At 46.9% G+C, this 22,358-nt stretch overlaps 3 protein-coding genes across 10 annotated transcripts; all 3 read left to right on the forward strand.

Moving 5' to 3' along the window:
• Positions 1-2,536: 2,536 nt before the first annotated feature.
• Positions 2,537-5,155, forward strand: LOC112881449 (reactive Intermediate Deaminase A, chloroplastic). Its single transcript, XM_025946134.1, has 6 exons — positions 2,537-2,841; positions 3,803-3,918; positions 4,036-4,080; positions 4,442-4,515; positions 4,605-4,654; positions 4,818-5,155. Exons 1-6 carry the CDS (start codon positions 2,679-2,681, stop codon positions 4,910-4,912), a joined length of 543 nt encoding a protein of 180 aa, XP_025801919.1. The 5' UTR covers positions 2,537-2,678; the 3' UTR covers positions 4,913-5,155.
• Positions 5,156-5,834: 679 nt separating this feature from the next.
• On the forward strand, positions 5,835-9,224 carry LOC112881922. 2 transcript variants are annotated; one of them, XM_025946852.1, is made up of 10 exons: positions 5,835-6,026; positions 6,642-6,852; positions 6,978-7,131; positions 7,211-7,297; positions 7,396-7,523; positions 7,626-7,722; positions 7,906-7,983; positions 8,089-8,314; positions 8,407-8,630; positions 8,735-9,224. In XM_025946852.1, the coding sequence occupies exons 2-10, from the start codon at positions 6,662-6,664 to the stop codon at positions 8,768-8,770; spliced, it is 1,221 nt and encodes a 406-aa protein (XP_025802637.1). In that variant the 5' UTR covers positions 5,835-6,026; positions 6,642-6,661; the 3' UTR covers positions 8,771-9,224. The 2 variants fall into 2 exon arrangements, with proteins under 2 accessions (XP_025802637.1, XP_025802638.1); XM_025946853.1 differs by having other exon boundaries at positions 6,990-7,131.
• Positions 9,225-15,784: 6,560 nt separating this feature from the next.
• LOC112879580 lies at positions 15,785-18,881 on the forward strand. Of its 7 annotated transcripts, XM_025943862.1 has the most exons (11): positions 15,785-16,059; positions 16,627-16,651; positions 16,748-16,789; positions 16,903-17,054; positions 17,129-17,215; positions 17,296-17,423; positions 17,508-17,604; positions 17,779-17,856; positions 17,949-18,174; positions 18,292-18,515; positions 18,611-18,881. In XM_025943862.1, exons 3-11 carry the CDS (start codon positions 16,756-16,758, stop codon positions 18,647-18,649), a joined length of 1,065 nt encoding a protein of 354 aa, XP_025799647.1. In that variant the 5' UTR covers positions 15,785-16,059; positions 16,627-16,651; positions 16,748-16,755; the 3' UTR covers positions 18,650-18,881. The 7 variants fall into 7 exon arrangements, with proteins under 7 accessions (XP_025799647.1, XP_025799646.1, XP_025799648.1 ...); XM_025943861.1 differs by lacking the exon at positions 16,627-16,651; XM_025943863.1 differs by lacking the exon at positions 16,627-16,651 and having other exon boundaries at positions 15,785-16,051.
• Positions 18,882-22,358: the final 3,477 nt, after the last annotated feature.

Here is a 22,358-nt window from a genome sequence, read left to right on the forward strand (position 1 = left end):
GTTATCTCTAGAGTCTTCCACTTTGTCATCTATTATTAGAAAATCAAAATTTTTATCAAAATTTTTATATATTTTTAAATTTTTCTTTGATTTCTTGTTTTAGATCATTTATAATATTATTTTTTATTTTTTATATTAATTCATTTATAATTTTCTCTTTTATTTCTTTTTTCTATTATGGGGATATATTTTTAAGTTTTCTATTATATTTTAGTCTAGATATTCACTATATAGAGGATCAATTCCATTTTGCAGACTATCTAGATATTCCAAAAATATAAAAAACTATAAAGGAAATTGATCCTCTAAATAGTTAATATCTAGACTGAAAGATAATAAAAAGCTTTAAAAATATATCCCCACAATGGAAAAGAGAAATAAAAGAGCGAACTATAAATAAATTAAAAGAAGAAATGAAAACTTAAATTATAAATGCTAAAACAAGAAAGTGAAGAAAAGTTTAAAAATATAAAGAAAGAGTTTGATGAAAAATTTGATTTTCCAATAATAGATGATAGAATGGATGACTCTCCAGATGACTAGTCATGATCAATCTTATAATACTTTAATATTGATAAGAATACCAATAATTTACGCGTGAAATATCTATCCTAACAAAATAAAAATTTACTGCATCATTCACAACATAAAAACTGGAAAATAGTAGCAATAAATAAATTAAATAGTATGCGATAAAGCGACCGTCTTGTATAGCCGCATTAGAAATTTGTGGCGTGTAAAAGTTTGAATCCATGTGCAGTTTAAGAATTTCTTTTTGAAGCAGCTCGAACCATGCAGTAATAGTTTGGGACATATCTTAACGATAAAGATCAACAGAGAAAAAAGGTACTTTCTGCAGCATTGTAAAAAAGGAGGTGTTATTGCACAGGGTAGGATCATCGGAGGACAACCCTGAAGCTCCAGAAGCAGAAGCAGAGAGACCTCCAAATCTCTAGCCACTAAATTCTTAGTAGTAGCATAGCACTTTATCCCTGAATAATACTTACAAAACTCTATTATGATATATCTGTTGTAATGTAATCTTTTCTTTTTTTATTTAAGAGTTCGGGGTTCCTGAAAGTGAAAACCATATGTAAGCCTTAATTTTCCTATTTTCACTGGACTGATTGTGAAATGCAGTTTATATACTAAGGATCCTATAGAAGAAGTTTATAGAAGAAATTTTTCGGTAATTCATGTTTATGCCATGTTTGGCGATCATATAGAACTCTTTGGTCGAAGAAAAATATTTCCTTTGTGTGGAACTATCTGTGGAGACAACAGAAGTCTAAGATGTTCGTAGACATATAAAAAAAGAAGACTGGTTATTAATATAAGCTCGTAGTGAGTACTGAATTGGATTTTATAACCATAAAATTTATGATAAAAGGATAAAAATAACTATATACATAAATAAGTATGAGCCTTATATTCTAATCTAAATATTCTATGCATATAAGTGAAGCATTTCAATATAAATGTTAAGTATTTTTTATTCTATTCTTTCTATTAGTATATCTTGATGTACGGATAGAGAGGGATCCCTATATAACTTCCTGAAGGTATATAAGCCATACGTATATAAAGCCCACTAAAGCCGAGTAATAACAGAAATAGTGCGGCGGGCCCAAAATTAAAGATTTGAATTCAACATTTCAAAAAAAATAAATTCAACATTTTATAAAAGATAATCAATATTTAAAAATAGTAGATTCAATATTTTTCAGAAACACATACATCAACATGCTGAAAAAAAATACTAAATTCAATATTTATTACAAACTATTTCAACATCTTAAGAGAATAGATTCAACATTTATTAAAACCCAGATCAACATTTTCTTTTTCAAAATGGATTGCCATATTTTTTTCTCCGAGCAGGGGAAGGAGCTGTGGAGAGCGGGGCCGGCGGCGGCGCGCCCGCGCGGGACCAGTGGCGGCGCTCGAGGATGGTGGCGCGGCGAGGGCGTAGGGGCAGCGCGTGGCCAGCTGCGGACTGCAGTGGGTCGGCGGCTTGAAGCCGGTGACGGCGCGAATGGAGGTGGTAGGGGAGGAGTTATGTTAGGATTTTGGGTGGGGAAGAAAATTTTCTAAAAGATGTACATGATTCACACGGATGGAGTCGCATTTGAACCGGTGTTGTTGTTTCTCGCGGCCCGATCCACAAAACAATTTTAGTAGCAGCCCAGACCCATTTAGAACGGCTCGTTCCGTAAGCGTCACCCGGAAGCGGGGATTCCTTTCCGTACATAAACAAGCAAGCACCGCTAATTCCGAAATAGCTATTCATAGCACATTCCACTCGCACATACGTCTATTCCAAAATAAAATAAAATATTACAGAATAAAATAAATTCTGCAGACAAATAAATTATTTTAAAATACTTTTATCTTATATTAGACTATTTTATTTTTATCTTATCTTAAAATATTATTATTTATTTTTAACTTATCTTAAAACATTATTATCTCTGGCGAATATCTACTCGACAGCGGCCAATCGCACTGCTATATACGCCTCGGCGCTCGGCACACTACTGGTAGCAGCAGCAGACGGAGTCGGGCTGGTCCTCGTGATCATCTCGCGACGAATTTGCCAGCGGCCCAGCACCCAGCCTCACGCCTCGCCCCTCGCCCCGTGCTCGCTCGCGGTTGGTGGTAGTAGTAGGGTTCTAGCCATGGCGTGGAGCGCCGCCGCCGTCTCCAGGTTCGCCGCCGCCTCCCCCGCCGCGGCGCCCGTCCCCGCCAGGCTCGGCGCCGCCGCCTCCTCGCTCTCCTTCGCCGGGGCGCGCGGCCGCCGCTTCGGCCCCGTCGCCGCATCCCTCTCGACCTCCGCGGCCGGTACGCTTCCCGCTGCCCCCCCCCCCCTCGCGTACCAGAGTCCTCTTCGGAGGTTTGTTAATGTCGCCTTTAGACGCGCGGATTGCTCGTGATTTTCCCTCAACCGAAGTATTGGTTACCTCTTCACATAGGGAAACATGTTTTGTAATGCGAACTTGGTCGAAATGCTGCCGCAGTTTGGCTGCAGGGGCTGCTAATCGATGGCTGTAAACAGCAACATATGCACACACACACGCAATGCTGAATGCTGGTTAGCATTTTCTCTCGGCATAAAAAGAAAGATAAAACTGAAGTGCAATCTTAGTCATCGTTAGCCAACAAAAAAGCTATAGATTGCTGATTCAGCTGGATGGTCAGTGCGTCTAACAGCAGCAGTAGCCAATAGGCATAAATAAATAATTTTATTTTCCAACAGGAAAGAAAAACAGAGAGGCGTACTTTCTGTTATCAAGAGGATTACTGGAGTGCTGAGAACAAACCAGACAAATATGTTTCTTGGCTTCGTATTGGTCAGGAACTTGGGATATACATGGCTCTATGTCAGAAATTACTCTCACTAAATGCAATGAAGTTTTCATTGTGTCACCGAAAATATTTGTAAATCCTTATATGTCATTGAGAACCATGAAGTTTCACAGTGGCTTAGAGGAAATTCACCTGAAATATCTTAGCTCAGTCAAATAAATGCAGTTAAGCAGAGAAGTCACTCATCTGTCATTTTTGAAACTTAAAAGTAAGGGCTAACGAACAACTACAAACCCCAAACATGATTAACATGGTTTATGAGTTATGACTTGCGAGTTTATACTGCTGAACCAATAAACAAGACTAGTTGTTTCTTCTATACATGGCAACTCTGCTGGGCATTTGCTTCTTTCTAAAGACTGAAGTCTAAAATAGAGTACTTTTTGGACATTTCACATGCTATATTGACATTTTTTTTTCAAAAATTTCTGTTTAGCTTTAAAGGAGGCTGTTCAGACAGAGAAGGCACCAGCAGCACTAGGCCCTTATTCCCAGGCCATCAAAGCAAACAATCTTGTGTTTGTTTCTGGAGTTCTTGGCCTGAATCCTGAGGTTTGCTTTTGGTCTCTTGTTCTATCATTTTGCTGGGTTTTCTTCATGGTTTGTATTGGCCACTTTGCTAGTTGTAGGTACCAGCACAACTAATGTGGAATACCTTTCTGTTTTCAGACCGGGAAGTTTGTCTCTGAAAACGTTGAGGAGCAAACTGAGCAGGTGAAAAACTTGATTCTTTAGTGTTGCAAAATCTGGATGGAGCAGAGTGCCAATTATGAATTTCTACATATTGTTTGCAGCTTATTTTCTGAGTTGCTCACAGCATATATTGATCTGGTATAAAAAAAGAACATTGCTATGCATTTCAGACTTCTCTTTGAAAAAAAATTATCATCCTTCACCCACACTATATTAAACTATATGCAATATTCTAAAACTTTGATACTGAATCCGTATATGATAAATGCATAAATGGAATACCCTGTATGACATTCTGCAGGACCATAAGCCGCCTTTGCAAGTTTGCATTCAGAAACAGTCATCTAGTGTATCTGCTATAACACGCTCTCTTCTGATACAGATTATGAAAAACATGGGTGAAATATTGAAAGCAAGTGGTGCTAGCTATGCTTCAGTGGTGAAGACAACAATCATGTAAGTACACATTCTTTACATGGAACTTCTGTTTTTCTCAAAATATTGTGATCTTCACTTCAGGACTGATTCTGTTCTTGTACCTGCAGGTTGGCTGATCTGCAGGATTTCAAGAAAGTGAACGAGATCTATGGCAAATGTAAGTTTTGAGTTACTGTTGCCCTTCCTAGTGCCATTCCATTCTTTAAACTGTGGAGCTGTGAGAGTGCCTGAGCGCAAATTACCAAATAGTGGCCTCAGAGCTCCGGATATAGTATATCCTTAATCTTTTATCTTTTCTGAAGATATTTGTGTTCCTGCAGACTTCCCAGCTCCTGCACCTGCCCGCTCAACCTACCAAGTGGCAGCGCTGCCTCTGAACGCCAGGATTGAGATCGAGTGCATCGCCGCTCTCTGAGCATATCGTTCGGCCACCCATCGGACCATCAATAAGCATTCCAACCCCGTCGATGTAGTTGTTCTGTTTCCTGGGGTGCACTACTCTTAGGAATTTATGGTGCAACTGCTTAGTGTCGCCCATGAGAGATCTTTGTACCAATTCAGATCTTGAAAACTGGCTATAATAAACGTTGGATAAGTGGTGCAGTGGCTTCGGTCACCTCGCTTTCCGTGTGATTCATGCTAATGTTTTTTTTTCTAATGATCCTACTGTTCAAAAGATAAGGTTCTGTTTCGTCTTCCTGTACGAGTATCAAAGCGACTTGCAACATACACATATATAGCTTTCTTTTGTGACAACGTGAGTGCAACATTTCTGCTCGACTTGCAACATACACATATATAAGCATGCAATACTAAGCACCGCTCGCTCTCCCTGTAACGAATCTGCGTTCAATCAGAAGAAACAGTCGATTTCACTTCAGATGAAGAAGCCTATGATTGGTAGCAGAAAATTTAGATGGTTCGAGGCACCTCAAAATGAGGAGATATCGAGTGCATACCTCCTCTCCTCTTTGTATAGTTCGTGAAACCATTTTAAGAGTTCTGAAACTTTCAAGTAGATGAAGCAGTGGCACACGGGCACATAAGAATTCAAGCCCAAAGGAAAGGAGACTTCATTTCTGAGATATGAAAATGGCAGCTATTGTTTTCTTTGCGAACTGTAAATTTATCTCTCAGAAAAGAATATATGTTTCTATTCTGCTATCTCTTCTGCATCTGTTTTTTTTTCCCTTGAGATTTCCAAGAACGTGTAAACATGGTCTTTAGGTTTTCATGATTTCACCTACAGGAGTGTTAAATATCCTTTTTTAACGAAGAGGGAGTGTTAAATATTGCCCGACAGGCCAACACACATGCTCTTTCTGTCATCACCTAAATAAATACTCTCTGCAAAGACAGGGCCGCCGCTAGGGCCACCTCTCTCGGCGCTCAGGATGGCCACCGCCTGACTCTTTGACGCCATTACCACTGTTAGCGGCAGCCAGGCCGCGGCGGCAGTACCAGCCCACAGCGCCACCGCGGGCTCACCGCAGCCGGACGCCGCCGGCGGAGATTGCTCTGGTCCGCAGGTGCTCCTCTCATCCGTCCCATTTATTTCTGCACTGGGTTGGGAATTTTGGGGGTTTTGCTCGGTTTCATGCCGTATCGGAGTCAGTACTGCGCACGGTTCTAGCGCTGCCAGATTTTATCGGTTCGGTTAGCTGCGTGGTTCTACCCCGTAGCACATTGGTGTTCATCTAATTTCGCAAGTTAATCAGTGCTACTGGCTGCACTATACTAAGTTAGTTCTTTCAAAATTCGTGGATGTAGCGAATCAGGTAAAAATATTTACAATTCCATCTATATACATATACATATACATATATAGTACTTAAAATTGGTTATTATTGTAGTTTTCGCCCCCCCCCCCCCTTTTTAAATGTAATAAGGAAAAGTACTCTTCATCCGATTCCTCTGTCGGTAATAAGGAATTCTCGATATACATAGGCAAGTGAAATTTGCTTCTTTAGCATGGTTATAATGGAACGCCCCCCCCCCCCCCCCCAAAAAAAAAAAAAGAATTGCTTCTAAACTTCCTGCCTTGAAGTAAAATTCTGTTTTTTGTTCTTTAAAAAAGCAATTGAATGGTTGATATACTACACTTGTATACGGCTGTCTGACATTAATCCAATGCAACTTTGTAGGAACACACGTGTGTAAAGCAATGCTTACCATCCACGGTACCAACAAGCTACAACTACTATGGAATGTTATATCCTGCATGCTGCTCTTCTACGCTTTCTTCAAGTTTCATTCACCGCATAAGATCCACCTTGGCAAAAAACCTTTCGACTTCACCATATCGGCTTCTAGGTTGTTGCATGAGATCCCCGCAAATTCAAGACGTGTTCAGGAGTAAGTTCTGATTTGCATTTGAACTTTCAACAGCCTGAGGCAGCTTTGTGCCATCTATTTTCTGTTTTCATGTTGGTTATGTTTTAATAGGCTTCAGATTTTAACCATTGTGTTGTGCCGGGTAGCCTGAATTACAGAAAGGTGGATAATGGATGGAGGTTGGCAGAGATTACCCAAAATATAACCAACATTACTGGATGGAGCATTTTGAAGGAAGAATTCACATTTCCTGCTAGGGGTGCCCCTTTCAATAGCTGTCATGCTTCCACTATTGTACAGGCAGGTACATGGCCTCTGGTTGTAATAGCATTTTAAAGAGGATATGAGAATCGCCCACAAATGAATGTTACCTCGTCAGATTGATGAAGGCAATTTTTTGGTGGCATATTTTGGTGGATACATGGAAGGTGCTCCGGATGTCAAAATCTGGTTGCAGAGATATAGAGTGGGTTCAATTCATCCAGCATACTTCATTTTTTTTTTATGTTTGTCTTCTTTTTTTACCTAGGATATCAGTTTTTACTAACAATCTTACATTTTTAGGGTGGTCACTGGCATCCTCCGGTAGTGGCTGATGAGCAATTTGGGGTGCCTATGTGGAATCCTGTTATGTTTCAGCTTCCCTCTCGTGAGCTACTTCTCTTCTACAAGATTGGTCAAGAAGTCCAGAAGTAGGACATTTGTTTATGACATTTGGCCTCTTGTTTCGCATAGAGTTGGCTGACCCAAAGAAACAGATACGAATTTTGACGATGCTAACATAACTCGTTCAGGTGGAGTGGTGCTATGAAAAGATCGCTGGATGGTGGCATAACCTGGTCACAGAGAGAGCAGCTACCACCTGGTATCCTTGGTCCAATTAAGAACAAGGCATGGCTAAATATGTGATCTTTTTCTTTGACTCACATCTTAGGCTCTTAGCACAGGAGTTTCCTCGTGCAAAAAACAGTTAACACTGAGAGTAGAATAAGCAATTTGCTGTCCCCTCTGTTTAGATGCTATGTTTTATGCACAAAGACACAAAGTGATCGATCAAAATATCTCCATATGCAGCCTTTCTTGCTTGAAGATGGTCGCCTACTATGTGGATCATCAGTTGAAAGCTGGAACTCTTGGGGTGCATGGCTTGAGGTACCCATACATGTTTCTCTGTTCTTTCTTTGAGAAATGATATAGAAGTTAACAGCAGTGTTTCTTGCATAATGGCTCTGACTTCCGACAACTCTATCAACAAAGGTTACACAAGATGCTGGGCGGACATGGAGAAAGTATGGCCCTATATATTTGGATGGACAACCACTTGGGGTGATCCAGCCAGTTCCTTACCGTACTGCAAAAGGGGTTATTCGAGTTCTACTGCGATCATTTCAGACAATAGGCCGCGTCTGTATGGCTGATTCCTTTGATGGTGGTGTGACATGGAGTTTTGTGCGAGGGACTCAGCTTCCAAACCCAAATTCTGGTGAAGTTCCCTGATCCTTTAAGACATACGCATGGATTTCTGAAGAATATTTGCTCCCTCTCTATTTACACCTCCAGACTTGAAACCTGAAGGTATCGATGGAGTAAAGATGAAGGATGGAAGAGTGGTGCTTGCCTACAACACCTTCTCCAGAGGAACACTCAAACTTGCGGTCTCCTTGAACGATGGTGATTCTTGGAACGAAGTGATGACATTGGAGGATACCAGTGGTATGGAGTTCTCATATCCTGCAGTGATCCAGACCATGGATGGTCTCATACATGTGACATACACATACAACCGGACGCAGATTAAGGTAATTTCCATGATGCGTGCATAAGGAAACGGCAGTCTTCACAACAATAGTGAGTTTCTGTCGGTTACTGTATTTTCTAAAGAGTATTCTTGAATGCCTTGCAGCATGTTGTTATTAAGCCTGGTGCCACAGTGAAGTGAGTCTGCAACTACGGGATGATTAACCTCGAGGAACTTAAAACTTATCCAGCAACTTTGTCTGACCATTACATCATACAGGCTAGACTGCCTTTTATTTCGCTTCTCAGTTGTTGCTAATGAAACGTTTTCAACTACATTTTAACAGAATATTTTCGAGGCACAAATTATACTGTAAGAAATCGCTAAAGATACGTTTGAAATGGAAAGATTGACCGGCTATGGCTAGTTTTGGTTTGCTGCGAGGCATTTGGCATACCAAACTTTTTGTTCATTGGGGTCCGAAGAGTGTTGTTGACTCAATTTCTTGCCAATTTTTGGTATAGTTGTGATGGACACAAAAACTGGCCTGCCACACTTGTGGCAACCTATGAACAATCAGGAGTTATATTTGGAAGTATTTATTATTGTTATAGTGAATATGGTGAATAATGGACACTTCAATATCAGAGGAAGAGTGGCATTTCAGCAGGCTTGTCTTCAGTCATCGCGACAAGAAACATGCGAGTACATATTCCTCATAGGAGTTTTTGTTTTGCTCAAAAGATATTGTGATCTCCAGAAGTAATTCAGTTTTCCTACTATAGAAGAGAGATAAATTCTATTCAATCCAAACCCTAACAGGGTATAGGTATTGTAATACACATGGGCCCAATGGGCCACAATGCCCCATGGGCACAATACACTCCAACACCCCCCCGCAGTCTGAACAACCGGCGCAGCGGTGTTCAAGACTGGACAAGAAGAGAGAATAAGGGGCAAATACCCCCCCGCAGCCACGACTAGCCACCGGCTACGTTGAGGCTGGATCGAAACTCCGAGAAAGTCGAGGAGGGCAGCCCCTTGGTGAAGATGTCAGCAAACTGGGAGGCAGTCGGGACATGGAGGACCCGAACATCGCCGACTGCAACTCTGTCGCGCACGAAGTGTAGGTCGATCTCCACATGCTTTGTCCGCTGATGCTGGACGGGGTTGGTGGAGAGATACACGGCGCTGACGTTGTCGCAGTAGACGATCGTGCTCTTGGCGAGCGGGCTGTGGAGCTCTGCCAAGAGCTGTCGAAGCCAGGACGCCTCCGCAACGCCGTTAGCGACAGCCCGGTACTCCGCCTCGGCACTGGAGCGAGAGACAACCGGCTGCCGCTTGGACGACCAGGAGACCAGGTTGCCGCCTAGGAAGACGGCGTAGCCGGAAGTGGATCGACGGGTGTCCGGGCAGCCAGCCCAGTCAGCGTCGGTGTAGACCACCAGCTCAGCAGAAGACAAGCGGTGAAGTACCAGGCCGAGGTCCACAGTGCCACGGACGTAGCGGAGGAGACGCTTCAGCGCAGCAAGGTGTGACTCCCGGGGATCATGCATATGGAGACAGACCTGCTGGACAGCGTAGGTGAGATCCGGCCTGGTGAAGGTGAGGTACTGCAAAGCACCAGCCAGACTCCGGTAGGCAGTAGGATCAGCCACCGGATCACCCAAATCGGCGGACAGCTTCGCCTGAGTGTCGACAGGAGTGGAGCAGGGCTTGCAATCAGTCATCCCAGCCCGCTCCAAGATATCGAGTGCGTACTGCCGCTGGTGCATGAGAAGACCAGACGGGCAAGGCTCAACAGTGACGCCCAAGAAGTGGTGGAGCTGACCGAGATCCTTCATAGCAAACTCCTGCCGCAGAGAGAAGATGACACTCTGAAGCAACTGCTGACTCGAGGCTGTGAGCACAATGTCATCAACGTAGAGCAGCAGATAAGAGGTCTCATCCCCTCGGCGGTAGACGAAGAGAGACGTGTCAGACTTGGCCTCGGTGAACCCCAATATCAGCAAGAACGTGGCGAACCGAGAGTACCAAGCCCGAGGAGCCTGCTTCAGCCCGTAGAGAGATTTGTTGAGCCGGCAGACCATCTCCGGACGGCTCGAATCCACAAATCCCGCTGGCTGAGAGCAGTAGACAGTCTCGAACAGAGTGCCGTGAAGAAACGCATTCTTCACGTCCAGTTGGTGCACAGGCCAAGAGCGCGAGAGCGCAAGCGACAGGACAGTGCGCACCGTAGCAGGCTTCACGACAGGGCTGAAGGTCTCATCATAGTCCACACCAGGCCGCTGTGTGAACCCCCGGAGAACCCAGCGAGCTTTGTAGCGCTCCAGTGTGCCATCAGCCCGACGCTTATGCGTCCAGATCCACTTGCCAGTCACCACATTGCAACCAGACGGACACGGCACGAGGTCCCACGTCTGGTTGGCAAGAAGAGCCGCATACTCCTCTTCCATCGCGCGACGCCAGTGAGGATCCGCCAAGGCGTCGCGGACAGAGGAGGGAACAGGAGAGACGCGCGGCTCTCCCTCGGCGGCGGAGAGAGTCGCGGCCTGAGAGGCCATCCGCCGAGTCACCATGGGATGGATATGCCGAGGATCCCGATGGATGACTGGCAGGTGGTATACCTCCAGCTCGGCACGAGAGGGAGCCGGAGGAGGCGGCAGCGGCGACGGCGCCGGCGTCGGCGTCGCAGGAGCCTCCGGAGCAGGAGGCGGCGCCAGGGTCGGCGCCGAACGACGTCGGTACACCTGCACCGGCTCAGTGTACTGCGGTAGTGTCGGGGTCGGCGCCAAGCGACGCCGGTACACCTGCACCGGCTGGGCGTACCGCGCAGGTGTACGTGAAGGCACTGGGGCCGCGCGCGGCACGACCGGAGGTCCGGGAACCGCGCGTGGTGCGACCGCGGGCACCGGGGCCGCGCGCAACGCAGCAGGGATCACCGGAGACGGTGCCGGCGTGCCAGGGAAACCTGCAGGAAAAGGACAGACAGGGAACGGTGGCTGAACCACCGGGTCAGTCGGAAACAGAGTTTCCAGCTCGGGGTCAGGAGAAGGTGTAGAGGAGGTAGAGTAGGGGAAATCCGACTCGTCAAAGACGACGTGTCGGGAGATCAGAACGCGGCGAGAGGTGAGGTCAAGGCATCGGTACCCCTTGTGGTCAGGGGAGTACCCGAGGAACACACAACGAGTCGATCGGGGCGCCAGCTTGTGAGAAGCGGTGGCGGAGGTGTTAGGGTAACACGCACACCCGAAGACCCGAAGGTGGTCGTAGCGAGGAGGGGTACCGAAGAGAGCGTGGTGTGGAGTGGCAGCGGGAGAAGCAGTGGACGGAAGACGGTTAAGCAGGTAGGTGGCGGTGTGGAGGCTCTCAGCCCAGAAGCGCGGGGGCAGAGAGGCCTGAATCAGGAGGGTGCGCACGACGTCGTTCGTCGTGCGAATCATCCGCTCAGCCTTGCCGTTCTGAGGAGAGGTATACGGACAAGACATATGTAGCTGAACACCCCGAGACAGGAAGAAGGACCGGAAGGTGGAGTTATCGAACTCTCGCCCATTGTCACACTGGACGGCCTTAACTGTGAGGCCGAACTGAGTGGACACCCAGGCAAAGAAGTGGAGGAGGGTGGGGAAGGTCTCAGACTTGGTGCGCAAAGGAAAAGTCCAAGAGTAATGAGAAAAATCATCAACAATGACCAGATAATATTTATAACCAGACATGCTGAGTACAGGAGATGTCCACAGGTCACAGTGAATTAGATCAAAAGCATGCGCAGCATGCGAAGAAGAAGAAGAAAACGGAAGTCTCACATGACGACCTAACTGGCACGCATGACAGAGGTGCTCAGCAGGGGCCTTAGTACAAGGAGCATCGGTACTACGGCTGAGCTGAGCCAAAACGTCGCGGCCGGGGTGACCAAGCCGGCGGTGCCAGGTGGTGGAAGAAGGTGTCACGGCAAAGGCAGCAGACGAAGAAGCCGAAGGCGAGGCAGCGGAAGCAGGAAGCCGAAAAGCAGGAAGCCGAAGGGTGTAAAGGGGCCCCGGGCTGTCACATCGGAGAAGAGGACGCCGGGAAGCCAAGTCCTTCACAGTAAGGCCAGAGGAGTCAAATTCGATAGAACAAGAGTTGTCAGCAGTAAACTGGCGAATGGAAAGAAGGTTGTGAACCATTCGAGGAGCAACAAGAACATTAGGAAGACGAGGAGCAGAACCCACGGCGGTGACAGGAAGGCAAGACCCATCACCAACCATGATAGAAGAAGGACAAGAGGGGTGTGGGGGTCGGACAGAAGAGAGGATACCGGCATCAGGAGTGGTGTGGAACGAGGCACCCGAGTCGGCGATCCACTCGGTGCTGACCGGCGGTGTCAGTCCCATGGTGCTAAAGGACTGCGCCAGAGCGGCCTGGTCCCACCCCCCCGGCCAGGTCGGCTGCTGGCTAGGCTGAGCGGGCGGGGTCCAGGACGGCGCGAAAAAAGGAGTAGCACCAGTGAACAGGGCCGCCGGCTGGAGCTGAGGACGAAGGCCCCCCACCTGACCCTGGAGCGGCCACATCGAGATGCGCCCTGACCACGGGTTGCTGAAGGATGGCCAGGGCGTACCTCCAGGGGCAGGGGCAGGAGCAGGAGCCGAGGTCGACGCGCTCCGACGGCCCCCACCGGTACCGGTATCCCCAGGAGCAGGGCCACCAGTGCCACCACCACCACCCCGTCGCCGGCGACGTCCACGGCCCCCCCCTCCTCCGGTCTGCCCGGCGGGAGCAGCCCCAAGGAGGGAGGTGGCAGGAGCAGCGGAGGAGGACGGTGGAGCGGTAACAAGCGCGGCGGAGGGTGAGGAGGATCCGGGCGCAAGACCCCTGGTGAGCTCCTCAAGAGCAAGGTCGTCCCGGACCTGCAGGAAGGTGGGAAAGGGCCTCTGGCGGGTGATCCAGCACTTCAGGTGGTCGTAGGTGCTGCTCAGGCCCCGTAGGACATTGAGCACCAAGACCCGATCGGACACCGGATCCCCGAGGTCGTGAAGAGCATCAGCCATGCTCTTCATCCGCCGGCAGTACTCACCGACGGAGAGGTCCCCCTGGACGAAAGTGCGGAAGGTGGCATCGAGCTGGAGGGCGCGGTACTCGGCGTTGCCGAGGAACTGCCCCTCGAGCGCCACCCAAGCCTGTCGCGCAGTGCCGCCGTGGGTCCTAACGAGGTCCTGAAGATCTAGGGAGATGGTCCCGAAGATCCAGGACATGGCGACACTGTCGAGACGCAGCCACGTCACGTCCCGCGCCTCGATCGGCGAGTCGACGAGGACGTGGTCGTCGAGAGCGTAGCGGCGGAGGGTGAGGAGGACCTGGTCCCGCCAGCGGCTGTAGGAGGAGGACACGGGGTCGAGGAGGACGGAGACCAGGGCCCTGATGTTCTGGACACCAGCAGCCTGGAGGTGGAGCTGGGCGACCGAGGGGTCGGTCGGATCGTACCAGGCTCCAGATCCAGCGGGCGGGGCCCGAAAGGAGGAGGAGGTGCCGGGCTCAGGGTCAACAGGCTGGCCGGAGGAGATGCGGAGGTAGCGCTCCTCCTCGACGACCCGGAGAGCGAGGGCGTCGGCCGTGGCGCGCTCGCGCTCCCAGGCGAGGGCAGCCACACGGACCCGCTCCTGGGCGGCTGAAGCCTCCGACTTGGCGGTGAGGAGGGCCGCGGCGCGAGCGGCGTCGGCCTGCTGTCCTCGGAAAGCGCCGGAGAACGGTGCATCCTCGGGCGCCATCCCGAGGCCAGACTGAGCGGCACTAGGCGCGGCATCGATGACGGGCTGCGTGCCCGCAGCGCCCACGGCCGGCAGCAGCCGCACAGCGGCCCGCAGGGCGACCGGATCAGCGCCCGCGGCCTGCAGCAGCTGTGCAGCGGCCCGCAGGGCGGCCGGATCGACGGCGGCGAGCGCAGTAGCTGCGGCAGCAGTGGTGGCGGGCTGCAGGGGGCCCAGGGCGCCAGCAGCCTGGAGCAGAGGAGCTCCGGCGCCCACAGCGGCGCCCACGGCGGCGCCCGCCGCGGCACCCGGCGGCAGCCCCGGCAGCCCCTGGAGCAGAGGAGAAGCGGCGGCGGTGCCCGCGGTCGGTCCCCCCGCGGCGGCGCCCGCGGCCGGCCCCCCCGCGTCCTGGAGCAGGGGAGCGGCGGCGCCCGCGGTCGGCCCCCCCGCGGCGGCGCCCGCGGCCGGCCCCCCCGCGAGGACCGGCGCGGCGGCTGGGAAACCGGGCGGCGGCAGCCCGGCGCCGGCGGCCCAGGCGCCCGCAGTGGCCGGAGCGGGAGCAGAGGAGGGAGAGGAAGAGGAGAGGGGAGGGAAGGAGGAGAGGGCCGGCGGCCGGCGGCCGGCCATGGTGGCCGGCGGCAGCGGCGGCGGGCAGAAGGAGAGAGGGAGAAGCTAACCTGATACCATATAGAAGAGAGATAAATTCTATTCAATCCAAACCCTAACAGGGTATAGGTATTGTAATACACATGGGCCCAATGGGCCACAATGCCCCATGGGCACAATACACTCCAACACCTACCTCCAGGGCTCATCTACAGATTTAAAGAAGTCAATGAGATCTATGCCAAATGTAATTTTGAATTTCGGATTGCTCCACCTGATCTAGCGTATTTGTTTCATTCTTAAACCGTGAGGCTGTCAGGCTGCAGTTACCTCGGCTTAGTACCTGCGACTAGGCATTAGAATTTCGAGGGTAGAAGCTTGAATCTGCTACTGCTGGTAGAAATTCTTTTTTTAAAAAAGAAAACAAGTTCGTCAATCTTAAACTAAGGGTATGTTCGTTTCCTACCCTCTAAACTTTAGACCCGTCACATCAAAAAGAATCTTGCTATTTAGAAGTATTAAATAAAATCTATTTATAAAACTTTTTGCACAGCTGGGTGCTAATTCGCGAGACAAATTTAATGAGCTTAATTAACCCATAATTTGTCACAGTGGTGCTACAGTAATCATCCGCTAATTATGGACTAATATACCTCATTAGATTCGTCTCGCGAATTAGCACTGAGGTTCTGCAATTAGTTTTATAATTAGACTTTATTTAATACTTTTAAATGACAAGATTCTCTTTGATGTGACCCCTCTAAACTTTACCCCAGGAAACGAGCGCACCTAAGAGTTCGTAGAATTCTCTTGGAACCGAATATTTCGAAATTTAATTCATATTTTTTCTCTGTTCCTTTTTTCTCTGTTGCCGTTACTCTCTGCCACCGACGCTCCACCTTCTCCTCCCACACTCTCTCGTCTCCACCGTCGTCATTTCTGCCCCTGCCGCTGACCCGCAGTTACGTCTTACGACTACGAACAACCACAGCGTAGCTGCCGCCGCATCCTGCCCCGCCCGTGTCCGTCAACGCCGCCGCCCCAGCCCGCAGCGGCGCAGCCTCGGAGCCAGCGAGCGCCTCGCTGCCAGTCGCTGCAAGGCCGCCAGCCCGAGCCAGCCGCAGCGGAACGCCGCCGATTCCTCTGGTGAATGGTGAACCGGTGATCCCTCTCCCGCCGATTTCCGTTGGTCTGTCTGATGTGGGCCTATATGGCCAAATGGAAATGGGTGTGCTTAATTCTCGGGATATTGGTCGGTTTACCCGTAGTTCTGCCGCCCTGCCTACCTTTGACAGAATTCTTCAATTGCTCTTCATATTCTTGTGGTCATAAGGATATTCTTGGCGTAGATGGACTGACTCAGAAGTGTGATTATATGAGCATCAAAATGTTTGTTCTCTTCCTAGAAATTAAATGTTTTTAGTGTGATGGGAAGTTGCTATCCAGATATAGCCTTTTTTTCTGCTGCGAGGTCTTTTGTAGGTTTTATCTGAAATTCTAAGAAAAGAAAATTCTGGCAGCCTGCCATCTTCTGTTCCTTGAAGCAACTCTGAATATTTGGCTAGTGGATACGTTGTACTCGGTATTGTAAAGGCTGGCTTGCTAATTTCAAAAGAAAAGGGCTGACTTGCTTTGTAATTATTGTCTTGCACACTTTGTAACCCATTTTGCAGATTTGTGTGTACTTTAGCTATATGCTTACCTATCTTTAACGATACCCTGTTGCAGCCTTGTAGGAACTCGCTTGGATGAGGTTATAATTCGTATGGAACGCCATACATTGCATCCTGCTATTTTCTGTGTTCGTCTTTATTTCTGTCTCACCGCGTAAGCTTTCAACTTCTGCTAGGTCATTGAATGAGATTGGTGCCAATTCAGAACTTATTGAGGAGTGAGTTGCAGTTTGCCTTTTAACAGCTTCAGAAACTAGACTTTCCTTGTTTATGCTGCTTAATAGGCTTGGTGATTCATCCTTGGACTTATCACTAACCTAATGACAACAAGGTAAAAGTTGGTCAAATCTGGAAGGAAACACGCAAAACATTATCAACATGACTACAAATGTGACGTCCGGGTGGAGCATTGTGAAGGAAGAATTCATACTTCCTGCTTCAGGTGGCCTTTTCAACAGTTGCCATGCTTCTACTATTGTACAGGTATGTGGCATTCAGATGCTACAGCATTTTGAAAAAGAATTTGGAATATTCACATGTTAATTTTGACTTTCCAGATTGAGGAAGACAATTTTTTGGTAGCATATTTTGGTGGATCCAGGGAAGGCGCTCCAGATGTCAAAATCTGGTTGCAGAGATATAGTGTGGGTTCAGCCCATCCAATATACTTCCTTTTTCTTTGTACCTACAAGATCAGTTGTTACTAGAAACATTGCATTTGTAGGATGGTTGCTGGCATCCTCCAGTGGTAGCTGATGAACAGGATGGGGTGCCCATGTGGAATCCCGTTTTGTTTCAGCTTCCCTCCCGTGAGCTGCTTCTCTTCTACAAGATTGGTCAAGAAGTCCAGAAGTAAGACCTTTATTTATGAATATTGGCGTATTATCTCTGATTTGAAGGAGTGTAATGATCTGATGCTGAACATAACTTGTTCAGGTGGAGTGGTGCCATGAAAAGGTCGTTGGATGGTGGTATAACCTGGTCACAGAGAGAGCAGCTACCACCTGGTATCCTTGGACCTATTAAGAACAAGGCATGGCTAGATATGTGATCTTTTTCTTTGACTCACATCTTAGCACAGGAGTTTCCTCATACAAAAACCAGTTAACACTGAGAGTAGAATAAGTATTTTGCTGTCCCCACTGTTTAGATGATATGTTTTATGCACAAAGACACAAAGTGATCAATCAAAATATCTCCAATGCAGCCTTACTTGCTTGAAGATGGTCGCCTACTATGTGGATCATCAGTTGAAAGCTGGAACTCTTGGGGTGCATGGCTCGAGGTAGTCATTTGCAGAAGTATTTTTGAAAAATTAATGCAAGTTGACATTAGCATGGTGCATCCCGTAGTTCTAACAACCTTTTATCAGAAAAGGTTACAGAAGATGCTGGCCGGACATGGCGAAAGTATGGCCCTATATGTATAGAAAGTGAACCACTTGGGGTGATTCAGCCCGTTCCCTACCAGACTGCCAATGGCACTATTCGAGTGTTGCTGCGATCATTTGAAACGATTGGCCGTGTCTGTATAGCTGATTCTGTTGACGAAGGTGTGACATGGAGTTATGTTCATGAGACTGAGCTTCCAAACCCAAATTCTGGTGAGCCTATTGAGTTCTGTGCATGATTCAGTAGCCTTTGATGTTTCAGAAAGTTCTAAGGCATGCTTATCAGTTTTGCTAGCTCTCACTTTTCACATCTGGACTTCACACCTGAAGGTATTGATGGAGTTAAGATGAAGGATGGAAGAGTGCTGCTTGCCTACAACACCTTCTCCAGAGGAACGCTCAAAATTGCAATCTCCTCGAACGATGGTGATTCATGGGATGAAGTAATGACATTGGAGGATACCCATGGTATGGAATTTTCATATCCTGCAGTGATCCAAACTGTGGATGAGCTCATCCATGTTACGTACACATACAACCGGACACAGATTAAGGTAATTTTCCTGATGCGTACGCTGTGAAGTAATCTGTCTACCGTCAATTTCTTTGTTAGTTCATTTTCTGAAGTGTGTTCTTGAATGCTTTTCAGCGTGTTGTTCTTCAACCAAATGCGATGGTGAAATTGTGAGTCTGCGACTGCTGGAGTGGAGAATTGTGACTGGCAACTTTAAGACACTTAAATTTATCTCCACATGTTTAGTGTGACCATTGCTTCATATTTCCTAGATTATGTTCTTGTACTTCTCTGTTCAGTTAGTATCAAATAAATGCTTGCAGCTACAACTTATTCGACATTTTCCAAGGTTCATGTCAATAATGATATTTTATAAATGAAAAGTTGTACGTGTGCCCACAATTTAGCATGAGGTATTCCTTATTTGACAGTTATATACCTTTTTCTCTTGGTGTGTTGATGAAATACACTTTTCCTCTGGTTGTGCGTTGCCTCTCACTATGATCACCTTCCTGCGAAAAAATTTGTGGTCATGACTAATGTGAAAAGAGAGTGGGGCAGTGTATGGTCCGCTCCTAAGGACATGGATATGACTGGGTGTTTTCTTTTTTGCGAAGGGATATGACTGAGTTATGAACCTCTTACAAAGCACATTAAATGTATTTCTTTAATCTTCGCTTATGACTTATGATTTTCAGTGGAAGAAAAAGAGTGCTGGTAAAATATATACTCATACGGATGATGATCATTTGAGCCCTGATTCTATTTCAATGTCACAGACTCAGTGGGTATGTCTTGATTACTTGCATCCTCTTCCAAGTTCTTACCTGGTTGTTTATGAAATGATCATGAACTCATGATGGTAATTGTGTTTCTAATAAGGATCCATGTGACCAGACAGTTACCAAAGGCATCATCTTCTTCCTCTGTGAAGAAAACTGGCTCTCTGATTGGTCTCCTCGAATACTCTCTTTGATAGTGAGGCAGAATCTTTTATGTGGAATTGCATTTATTCACCAATTTCGCTGTTCCAGATGGAAACTGGAAGATGCAAAGGAAAAGGCTGCATCCATAAAGTGGTAAGGTGCGAAGAGGTTTTTCTTGCACGATGAGGATAAAACGGAACGTTTGTAACATGAGTTGGGTTGGGCCGAGATTCCCCCCCCCCCCCCTTTCCAGTCTTTCTTTAACCAAAACACGAATTTGCAGCCCGTGCTGTATTTCCCCGTTAGTTGGGCCGGGCTGGACCTTGCATGTCGCGATCGAGCCTGACAGCCTGTGCGTTTCCGAAAAGAAGATTTACGGTGATGATTTGCGGCCACCAAACCAGGTCAATTTATGACCGCTTCCTGTTCATACGCAAAGCCACGATACGCCAAGAAAAAAAATCTAAAGGCTACGACCGACGCTAAATGAGCTTGCATGTCGGCTAAACTTTTATTATAAGCAGATGATTGTACTTAAAGCTCTTTGCTTTTGCCAGCTTGAATCGTCCTAGTACTAGTCTATGCACACGTGACCAACGATGGGAAGGCGGTTCGAAGCTTCCTAGCTGTAAGTGCAACAAGGACACGGCTGCTGTGCGCAGGCACAAAACAGTGACATTTTCATAGGTGCAATGGTAATATTGTAATGCCCACATCGTATTGACATCTACCACTATTCTCTCGGGAAAGTCTCTAGCTTTGATAATAATTTGTTTAAGAAAGAAATGTTTGGGTCCGCCATGTATAGTAGTATATCACTGGATAAAATATTTCCATTATATTATGTGATCACTGTAAAAAAAAGTTCACTGTCATTTTCATACAAGAAGTCGTGGCTTTTGCATCAAATTTAGAGATGGTATGTAGGTTCCGTGTCCTGTCGTTGTACGTTCATGAATCAAGGGAGTAATCACTACAAGTGAGTAAAAAAATCATATACTAAAGTAAGTGTTTGTAATAACTAGTATTCTCCCATCTCTTTACCGGTGTGGCTGTGATCTGTATGCTTGTCCTTTTTGTTTATGATAGGTAGACTTTCCCCCAACCAATAAGAAAGGCAGAGTAATTAAAGATGCAGTATATGCATGTGACAATGTGGTCATGTGGATATGTAGAAGCGGACCTTTTTGGTTGTGATGACGTCATGAAGAGGCTGTTAATTCTATTTGCAAGTAGATCTTTTCTTGGGAAACCATGTGCCCAGATCAGCATATGTAGTAGTACGTTCTTAAAAGAAAAGCAGCTTGGCGTCATCATCCATGTTAATCCTTTTGATCCATCGCAGATTAACAATTGACCTTTTTTTTTATGCTCTCGGTTTCAGCAGCCCCTTTTGTCATTCCTGTTGACCCTGTACTCAGCTACGGCAGAATAGCATGTGCATACACTCTCTTTCATTCACAAATAAAAGTGAATACATAGTTATGCATGCGCAGCATATATCTCTCGTCAAGAAACTATCAGAAAAGGAGAATGAAGAAGATACCTCTACCTGTAGCATGTAAAGCATGAGCACTATGTTGCTTGGGCAAAGTGAAGCAGACCTGTTTCTATCCAAAAGCTGGGATCCAGATGGATACCAACATATATCCTGCTTTGCAGATCCGGTGAGATCGCCGGCCCTTTACACATGGGATAGAAGCATCAACTTTGAGAGCGAGCTCAGGCACAAACTGTAGGTGATGAGTAGAGACTAGAGAGACACAACTTACCGCTAAAACAACGACAAGCACCATGTTGACTAGGTGAAGAATATCAAACCCTACCGAATAAGGCCATCCATGATTCATGAACCCAAGGAATCGTGGGGGCGCAACAAAAGCCGCTAGAAAATAAAGCTGAGTAATCTTTCGAAAAAAAAAATATAAAGCTGAGTAAATAGCATCATCCACGCCATACTACCTTTCCTTGATTGCTAATATGTATAGTAGTACTGTACCAGTGACCAGCGAAAATATTATTTGTCCTGCGTTGTCAAGAAAGTGAGCAGTGGAACACCTTTTACTCCTAAAAGAAGGACAGGCACCTTGACTAGGCGAAGAACACGAAACCATAGCTAGATCCATGATTCATAAACAAAAAGAAAGAAAGAAAGAAAGAAAAAAAAAAAGAGAGCAAACGTGGTAGACAACAACAACCATAATCCGATCCCATTAGAGAATTAAGACGCTGCAAAAGCCAAGTGGTAATAAACATCCATATCGCGCATGCATGGAAAGGCATGTACGATATGCTATGTACCAGTGAATATTCCGGGCTAGCTCCTGGGTTTAGCCGAGAAACAAAGGTGATTTGGACACTCTCGTTAGTGGCAGTCCAACCTAGAGGAGATGACTATCATTGTGCCTCCCCTATGGGCATCAAGTTTCAGCCGCGCCTACGAGGAGGCGTATCATAATAACACTAGCTAGCGTCGCAACCCGGAATGTTCCATCTATAGATATGCCCGGTGGGACATCATGAGATCATTAGCCAGCATCTTATTGATTGATTAAGCTAGTGCCTAATGGGACCAATACTATGCAATTTAACTAATTTTTAGCAAAGAAAGTAATATTAATTCTAAGATCCTTAGGATGATACAAAGGCTTGATGAACACTCTCGGCCTGCAATCTAGCTAGGAGTAACTAATAAGGATAGAACTTGGAAATTCGGAATTTATTTGTTGGATTCAATATTTGTCATTTTTTATCTCGAATATACACGAGCACGAAAAGATACGAGGATTTAAGTGAAGAATAAACATGTACAAGGGACTTGTTTAATTTATGCAATTTCGCTAGACGCCACATCCGAGCTGAAGTGCAATTACGTTGGTTTGGCGGAACACTTTTAATCTTTCATGTATGCCCCTGCTGACAATGACAGTTATTTCCTCTCAATTCACCTCACCGAT

Source organism: Panicum hallii, chromosome 2 (genome assembly GCF_002211085.1).
Source record: "Panicum hallii strain FIL2 chromosome 2, PHallii_v3.1, whole genome shotgun sequence".
NCBI classification, from domain to species: domain Eukaryota; kingdom Viridiplantae; phylum Streptophyta; class Magnoliopsida; order Poales; family Poaceae; genus Panicum; species Panicum hallii.

Bases quoted from the DNA above. Each gene is read 5' to 3' on its own strand.
- LOC112881449 (XM_025946134.1), top strand. From the start codon at position 2,679: ATGGCGTGGAGCGCCGCCGCCGTCTCCAGGTTCGCCGCCGCCTCCCCC. The intron at 3,919-4,035 runs GTTTGCTTTTGG...TTCTGTTTTCAG, and splicing joins TTCTTGGCCTGAATCCTGAG to ACCGGGAAGTTTGTCTCTGA. The intron at 4,655-4,817 runs GTAAGTTTTGAG...GTGTTCCTGCAG, and splicing joins GAACGAGATCTATGGCAAAT to ACTTCCCAGCTCCTGCACCT.
- LOC112881922 (XM_025946852.1), top strand. From the start codon at position 6,662: ATGCTTACCATCCACGGTACCAACAAGCTACAACTACTATGGAATGTT. The intron at 7,524-7,625 runs GTAGGACATTTG...TAACTCGTTCAG, and splicing joins ATTGGTCAAGAAGTCCAGAA to GTGGAGTGGTGCTATGAAAA. The intron at 7,984-8,088 runs GTACCCATACAT...CTATCAACAAAG, and splicing joins CTTGGGGTGCATGGCTTGAG to GTTACACAAGATGCTGGGCG.
- LOC112879580 (XM_025943862.1), top strand. From the start codon at position 16,756: ATGAGATTGGTGCCAATTCAGAACTTATTGAGGA. The intron at 17,055-17,128 runs GTATGTGGCATT...TTGACTTTCCAG, and splicing joins ATGCTTCTACTATTGTACAG to ATTGAGGAAGACAATTTTTT. The intron at 17,216-17,295 runs GTGGGTTCAGCC...TTGCATTTGTAG, and splicing joins TCTGGTTGCAGAGATATAGT to GATGGTTGCTGGCATCCTCC.